Source organism: Centruroides sculpturatus, unplaced genomic scaffold (genome assembly GCF_000671375.1).
Source record: "Centruroides sculpturatus isolate CEXI.00-Female unplaced genomic scaffold, Cexi_2.0 scaffold4247, whole genome shotgun sequence".
NCBI classification, from domain to species: Eukaryota; Metazoa; Arthropoda; class Arachnida; order Scorpiones; family Buthidae; genus Centruroides; species Centruroides sculpturatus.
Window position 1 is genome coordinate 1 of NW_019388334.1, and position 7,170 is coordinate 7,170.

At 34.7% G+C, this 7,170-nt stretch overlaps 3 protein-coding genes across 3 annotated transcripts; all 3 read left to right on the forward strand.

Annotated features, from left to right (window-relative positions):
• The first annotated feature begins 419 nt into the window (after positions 1 to 419).
• On the forward strand, positions 420 to 4,314 carry LOC111616878. The gene is made up of 8 exons (XM_023358229.1): positions 420 to 562; positions 629 to 798; positions 860 to 980; positions 1,699 to 3,188; positions 3,259 to 3,401; positions 3,471 to 3,588; positions 3,673 to 3,798; positions 3,924 to 4,314. The coding sequence occupies exons 4-8, from the start codon at positions 3,115 to 3,117 to the stop codon at positions 4,165 to 4,167; spliced, it is 705 nt and encodes a 234-aa protein (XP_023213997.1). The 5' UTR covers positions 420 to 562; positions 629 to 798; positions 860 to 980; positions 1,699 to 3,114; the 3' UTR covers positions 4,168 to 4,314.
• LOC111616877 lies at positions 495 to 1,924 on the forward strand. Its single transcript, XM_023358228.1, has 4 exons — positions 495 to 562; positions 629 to 798; positions 860 to 980; positions 1,699 to 1,924. Exons 1-4 carry the CDS (start codon positions 495 to 497, stop codon positions 1,922 to 1,924), a joined length of 585 nt encoding a protein of 194 aa, XP_023213996.1.
• A 178-nt stretch (positions 4,315 to 4,492) lies between the features above and the next one.
• LOC111616879 lies at positions 4,493 to 6,727 on the forward strand. The gene is made up of 5 exons (XM_023358230.1): positions 4,493 to 5,601; positions 5,672 to 5,814; positions 5,884 to 6,001; positions 6,086 to 6,211; positions 6,337 to 6,727. The coding sequence occupies exons 1-5, from the start codon at positions 5,528 to 5,530 to the stop codon at positions 6,578 to 6,580; spliced, it is 705 nt and encodes a 234-aa protein (XP_023213998.1). The 5' UTR covers positions 4,493 to 5,527; the 3' UTR covers positions 6,581 to 6,727.
• Positions 6,728 to 7,170: the final 443 nt, after the last annotated feature.

Here is a 7,170-nt window from a genome sequence, read left to right on the forward strand (position 1 = left end):
TTTTTTTTTTTTTTTTTTTAAATTACAATAGAAGTCTTTTCTCAGAAGTAATAATTAGTCAGATCTTATACATAAATTACGGTCTAACCTCCAACAAAGACCACCTCTAAACAGCGGACAATTATCAGGAACACATACAGAATAATTTCCAAACGGCGGCCATTTTTTATGTTAACGTCAGTGGCCGTTGTTCAGAGGTTTGACTGCACTGCTATTCACGAATACGTCTTAAACATGAGAAATTACAATAGAACCTCCAATGACGGCCACCTCTAAACAACGGACATTTTATACGGAATGCAAAAATGCATACTAAATAATTTCCATACGGCGGCCATTTTTTATGTTAACGTCAGTGGCCGTTGTTCAGAGGTTTGACTGCACTGCTATTCACGAATACGTCTTAAACATGTTTTATTATTTAAATAATATTTTTTTAAATGTATACACTTAAAGAGAACTGGAGGGATCGAAAATGTTATATGAGTGATGAGATGGAAACTTGTAAGGAGGATTACTTCAAGCATAACGATTACAAGAAGATCGACGAGTACAGCTGCGGGTGAGGACTATAAAATATAACAAGTTGAAAGATGTATATATCAGTGACATACCCTTTTTTTTGTAGGCATTATTTTCAGTTCAAAAGATGTGCCGAGAGGATACTAGATGAAAAATGTACAGAGAAATACAACATATACTTAAGCACTTATCTGTTAGATAAAGCGGATGAGTTCAGTTGGATGTGTTCTGAAGAGGATACGTATTTTAATAATAGAAACGATCAATTGATGATTCGTAAGTGTTTTAAGAGTTTTTTCTTTTCATTATAAATTAGTTTACTGATTTAAATATTTAGGGTCCATAAAGGGTGCGAGGTGCTTGATTAGGAATAGAGAAAAGCTTTCCGCGTGCAGAAGAAATTACGACGAGAATGAAAATGTGATTGAGAGTGAAGATATCTTTGCCACTGCTTGCTGGTAAGTAGGGACTAGATGTAAAATTCGGCAGGGGTTTTGGGTTGCTAGAAACGTGTGAGGCCTCTTTTACATGTAAAATTTCCTCTATGAGGTCTGTAAAAGTTCGAGATTTTAATCAAGCGTGGACTTGTAAAGCCTCATTTATATCACACGATATTGTACAACGTTGGATCCTAGCTACTACCGGGAGTTTTGTAAGACACGGTGGAGCGTTATAGCTTCATGGGACCCGGGAAAATTTGAATTAGGGTTCCCCGTGTACAGTATTCAAACATTTTTCTTCGGGAGAATTCTCGTTCGTTCTTTTTTACGCGACCTCTGCGCTGTGACAGTACACCTTGCTCCTGCGCCACACCGTCAATTTAGGGTCCCAAATTTTAATTTCGATGATCTTACTAAAATTTAAGTTTATAAAAGATCGGTTTCGGATTCCCTGATAGTAGGTGGCTCCAGAAAATTGCCCTCTTTGCCCACAGAAAAAGACGACTAGAACCAAAACAAGACATCTTTACACCCCTCTAAGAGAAGAGGAGCCCTGTGCCAACGCACAGGTGGCACACCTCCTGTGATAACTGGATCTCGAGTACTCGACGAAAACCTTGTCTAAAATCCTTAAAAACTCGGATCTTAGGTAGAAGTTTAGGTGTTCTATGTCTAAAAATATATTTAACAATATATTTTTCTGTACGTCGTACATCAATTATCATTTTGTTTACAGTGCCTTTAAGAAGTACGTCTTCTGTATCGACGACGTCGCAACTACAAACTGTAGATCCGAATCTCGAGAATTAATCGACAATGCTTTACAGCGCCTAAACAGGGATCTTAATTACAAATGTATTAATTATGAACTCGACATGTGTTCGTCTTGTTCTGCTCTAACGTCATTACTCAGTTTAATCGTTGGGATGATAACTGTGATGGAAGTGTGCGTGAGACACTGACTTGTGTGATATATTTTTTATGTAAAAAGTTAATAAAAACTATTTTAAACTAAACTATTTAAATTAATTTATATAATCGATATCTTTTCGTGATTTGAAACAGTTCAAGGGAACAGATACAGCGTGTTGCAGGATGTCGTGATCCAAACAATAACTAAAATGTGATCCAGTTCTGGCACTAAAGATGATAACCTCGTTTTTTTCTCTTTATATCGAGTGTTTCTCGTATGAAAAATAATTTTTTTAATATATTTTTTTTCTAAGTTATAAACGTACATATTAACACTTATAAAGTTAATTGGACGAGTGATCAATAGGATTTCTGGTTGAGCAATGGCGGTTACTTCCTATTATATTCTGTTTTGAAGCGTTCGAGTATGTCATTGACATTCTTCCTCGGGCAATAATCTGTTGTCCAGTGTTGCAAACTCATTAATTATCAGTAACACTTAAAACTAATTTTATGATGATGAAGTTTAGAACCTTCGTACTTCACAAAACTTCAGATTTGGGTACTCCGAAGAGTTGGAATCTATAATCTAAACGGTTTTAAACCAGTTTCTCTGAATAAAATGGATATTTTGAATCCACGAAAGGCTTTCTGTGAGTTAAACGGACATTTTGGATCCATATTTGTTAGTTCTCCTTCATACATTACGAGTGGCTCAACTGGCTCACTGTTCAAAGGATGTTGCAATGGCAAATATTTAAGTTTTCATAGTTTCTAAATAGCGAACGTAATTTCTCTTTCTCACGATTTTCCTGTTCATAGAAATATACCCTCCTCTTTTTTGTAAATTTAGTGGTGAAATTAAGCTTATTTTACATTGTGCCTTGCATCACTCTTGTTAACCATTGAAATGCACTAAGTCAGTGGGCTAGTACTTTAAACCTAGCGTCATATCCGCTTGTATGAACGGAAACAGAGGCTGGTGACCTAATGGCCAGTGCACGCACTAAAATTCGGATATCCTGATAGAAAGAGGCAGAAATGATATGCTATATCAAACATGAGTTTGGTTAGGATCGCCTGGCATTTAGTACAAGGTAAGAGACCATAATTAGAAATTTCCAAGTTTCAATAGGTGTAACATTATCTTAAATATGAAGTGTTTTTTTTTTTTATAGTTATATTTATAATATCCTCGGCTAATGGAAGCTGTAAGGAAGCACTGTACAGCTGTAAGAGGATGGTTAAGCCATTCTTATACGACCTCAGATACATGTTCCCTACGGCCATCAGAGACGTGGAAGACATGTGCAAGTAAGGGTATCGAGTAAATATACGAAGGCTCATCGTGTAGGCTAAGTTAATTTGTGTAATTTTTATTTAGATTATGGAGCCGATTCATCGATTGTGTTAGAACTTATATGAGCGAGTGCACTAATCGATTAATTAAGTCGAAATTCAATGCTGCGGTCGGCGATACCGTTCGCACAGTTCACGCTATATGCAGTTCTAATAAGTATCAGAGAGGTAAATTGTAATTAGATACTAAACGTTAATTTTATGTAAAGTTAATTAAATGTGAAATGTAATTTATAGATTATCTAGATCACGCAGTTTGCTTCAAAAGGGTGGCAGCTGCTAATTGTGGATCTTACTATCGTCGAATGGTCGAACAGGTTACTAATTCAAGAGCCGAAAAAAATCACATTTGTTGGTAAATTACACGTTTTTTTTTTTTTAAATACAGAAATACATCTGTGTTTATAGTTTTTATAGTAAAAAAATTAATTTTTTATAGCACATTTAGTCATTTTCAACAGTGCGTGAACGATCCTTTACTGCATCAGTGTGGTAAGCAAGCACACGAATTAATGGCCCATTCAATGACTTATCTAATATCTCACTGTGGGAATGCATTTTATCCGTGAGTATACTCTTTAAATTTTATAAAATAATATAAAAAAAACCTCCTTCGATTTAACTAGTGTAACGCCTTAATCATCAATTTAATAAGACACAATCTAAGAGTGAAGTGTTGTTTTCCTGTAGATTGCATTACAGATGCCCAAAAGCGGATCCGGAGAATTTATTATCTCAAACATCTACCAATAAAGTGACAGCCAGCAGGTATCACGCTACAACTACATCAAGTACTTGGATCCCTCGTACAGTCATATATAGTCTGTCTCCAACACAGAGCAGCAGGACATCTGTAGGTGATAGTGTCAAACCGGCTAGTGCTCTATTTATTTTGCTCGTTTCTTACGTATCATACATCTTTCGTGGGAGATAATAAACTTGCATTCTGTACTTAAGCATCGCTTCATTAAATCATCAAATACTTTATAAGAAATAAGGTCGTGCCTCTTTACATTATCTTCTTGTCATTTGCACATTATTTAAAATCGAATGTCAAATGAACATGTGTATTTTTATTTTTCGGGAATAAAATTTTGTAAATTTTATCTATTATTTTGTATTTTTTTTTTAAGTTTATAACTGAAATATATCGATGTAAACAAACAAAAAAAAAAAATATTATTTTATGTAAATACTAGTTGCGTGTGTTTGTTTTTGTTTGGACTTTTGGGGGGGATTGGTGAGGTCNCAAACAATAACTAAAATGTGATCCAGTTCTGGCACTAAAGATGATAACCTCGTTTTTTTCTCTTTATATCGAGTGTTTCTCGTATGAAAAATAATTTTTTTAATATTTTTTTTTCTAAGTTATAAACGTACATATTAACACTTATAAAGTTAATTGGACGAGTGATCAATAGGATTTCTGGTTGAGCAATGGCGGTTACTTCCTATTATATTCTGTTTTGAAGCGTTCGAGTATGTCATTGACATTCTTCCTCGGGCAATAATCTGTTGTCCAGTGTTGCAAACTCATTAATTATCAGTAACACTTAAAACTAATTTTATGATGATGAAGTTTAGAACCTTCGTACTTCACAAAACTTCAGATTTGGGTACTCCGAAGAGTTGGAATCTATAATCTAAACGGTTTTAAACCAGTTTCTCTGAATAAAATGGATATTTTGAATCCACGAAAGGCTTTCTGTGAGTTAAACGGACATTTTGGATCCATATTTGTTAGTTCTCCTTCATACATTACGAGTGGCTCAACTGGCTCACTGTTCAAAGGATGTTGCAATGGCAAATATTTAAGTTTTCATAGTTTCTAAATAGCGAACGTAATTTCTCTTTCTCACGATTTTCCTGTTCATAGAAATATACCCTCCTCTTTTTTGTAAATTTAGTGGTGAAATTAAGCTTATTTTACATTGTGCCTTGCATCACTCTTGTTAACCATTGAAATGCACTAAGTCAGTGGGCTAGTACTTTAAACCTAGCGTCATATCCGCTTGTATGAACGGAAACAGAGGCTGGTGACCTAATGGCCAGTGCACGCACTAAAATTCGGATATCCTGATAGAAAGAGGCAGAAATGATATGCTATATCAAACATGAGTTTGGTTAGGATCGCCTGGCATTTAGTACAAGGTAAGAGACCATAATTAGAAATTTCCAAGTTTCAATAGGTGTAACATTATCTTAAATATGAAGTGTTTTTTTTTTTTATAGTTATATTTATAATATCCTCGGCTAATGGAAGCTGTAAGGAAGCACTGTACAGCTGTAAGAGGATGGTTAAGCCATTCTTATACGACCTCAGATACATGTTCCCTACGGCCATCAGAGACGTGGAAGACATGTGCAAGTAAGGGTATCGAGTAAATATACGAAGGCTCATCGTGTAGGCTAAGTTAATTTGTGTAATTTTTATTTAGATTATGGAGCCGATTCATCGATTGTGTTAGAACTTATATGAGCGAGTGCACTAATCGATTAATTAAGTCGAAATTCAATGCTGCGGTCGGCGATACCGTTCGCACAGTTCACGCTATATGCAGTTCTAATAAGTATCAGAGAGGTAAATTGTAATTAGATACTAAACGTTAATTTTATGTAAAGTTAATTAAATGTGAAATGTAATTTATAGATTATCTAGATCACGCAGTTTGCTTCAAAAGGGTGGCAGCTGCTAATTGTGGATCTTACTATCGTCGAATGGTCGAACAGGTTACTAATTCAAGAGCCGAAAAAAATCACATTTGTTGGTAAATTACACGTTTTTTTTTTTTTAAATACAGAAATACATCTGTGTTTATAGTTTTTATAGTAAAAAAATTAATTTTTTATAGCACATTTAGTCATTTTCAACAGTGCGTGAACGATCCTTTACTGCATCAGTGTGGTAAGCAAGCACACGAATTAATGGCCCATTCAATGACTTATCTAATATCTCACTGTGGGAATGCATTTTATCCGTGAGTATACTCTTTAAATTTTATAAAATAATATAAAAAAAACCTCCTTCGATTTAACTAGTGTAACGCCTTAATCATCAATTTAATAAGACACAATCTAAGAGTGAAGTGTTGTTTTCCTGTAGATTGCATTACAGATGCCCAAAAGCGGATCCGGAGAATTTATTATCTCAAACATCTACCAATAAAGTGACAGCCAGCAGGTATCACGCTACAACTACATCAAGTACTTGGATCCCTCGTACAGTCATATATAGTCTGTCTCCAACACAGAGCAGCAGGACATCTGTAGGTGATAGTGTCAAACCGGCTAGTGCTCTATTTATTTTGCTCGTTTCTTACGTATCATACATCTTTCGTGGGAGATAATAAACTTGCATTCTGTACTTAAGCATCGCTTCATTAAATCATCAAATACTTTATAAGAAATAAGGTCGTGCCTCTTTACATTATCTTCTTGTCATTTGCACATTATTTAAAATCGAATGTCAAATGAACATGTGTATTTTTATTTTTCGGGAATAAAATTTTGTAAATTTTATCTATTATTTTGTATTTTTTTTTTAAGTTTATAACTGAAATATATCGATGTAAACAAACAAAAAAAAAAAAAATATTATTTTATGTAAATACTAGTTGCGTGTGTTTGTTTTTGTTTGGACTTTTGGGGGGATTGGTGAGGTCGGGTTGGGAGGGAGAGGTAAAAAATAACGGTCTTTTTTAACTAAAATGTATGTTTATTTACAATAATAAAACTGCAAAACACAAAAAAAAATTGCTTGGGCTTAAGCTAAGAGGGGTGCCAACCATTCCTAAAGCCTTTAAGCTAGGGACTTTAGAAGATGTTGGAGGGTCTTTAGGGGTGGTTGAAGATGGGACCATTATAGAATTTTTCTAGGATGTCAAAGAGTATTCGTGCCAAATTTGGTGCGGATATGTTGAACGGTATAGAACCCTTT

Excerpts from the sequence above, each read along its gene's own strand:
- LOC111616877 (XM_023358228.1), top strand. The coding sequence starts at position 495 with ATGGAAACTTGTAAGGAGGATTACTTCAAGCATAACGATTACAAGAAG. Across the intron at positions 563-628 it reads ATCGACGAGTACAGCTGCGG|GCATTATTTTCAGTTCAAAA; the intron begins GTGAGGACTATA and ends TTTTTTTTGTAG. Across the intron at positions 799-859 it reads AAACGATCAATTGATGATTC|GGTCCATAAAGGGTGCGAGG; the intron begins GTAAGTGTTTTA and ends TTAAATATTTAG.
- LOC111616879 (XM_023358230.1), top strand. The coding sequence starts at position 5,528 with ATGGTTAAGCCATTCTTATACGACCTCAGATACATGTTCCCTACGGCC. Across the intron at positions 5,602-5,671 it reads GACGTGGAAGACATGTGCAA|ATTATGGAGCCGATTCATCG; the intron begins GTAAGGGTATCG and ends ATTTTTATTTAG. Across the intron at positions 5,815-5,883 it reads TTCTAATAAGTATCAGAGAG|ATTATCTAGATCACGCAGTT; the intron begins GTAAATTGTAAT and ends TGTAATTTATAG.
- LOC111616878 (XM_023358229.1), top strand. The coding sequence starts at position 3,115 with ATGGTTAAGCCATTCTTATACGACCTCAGATACATGTTCCCTACGGCC. Across the intron at positions 3,189-3,258 it reads GACGTGGAAGACATGTGCAA|ATTATGGAGCCGATTCATCG; the intron begins GTAAGGGTATCG and ends ATTTTTATTTAG. Across the intron at positions 3,799-3,923 it reads TGTGGGAATGCATTTTATCC|ATTGCATTACAGATGCCCAA; the intron begins GTGAGTATACTC and ends GTTTTCCTGTAG.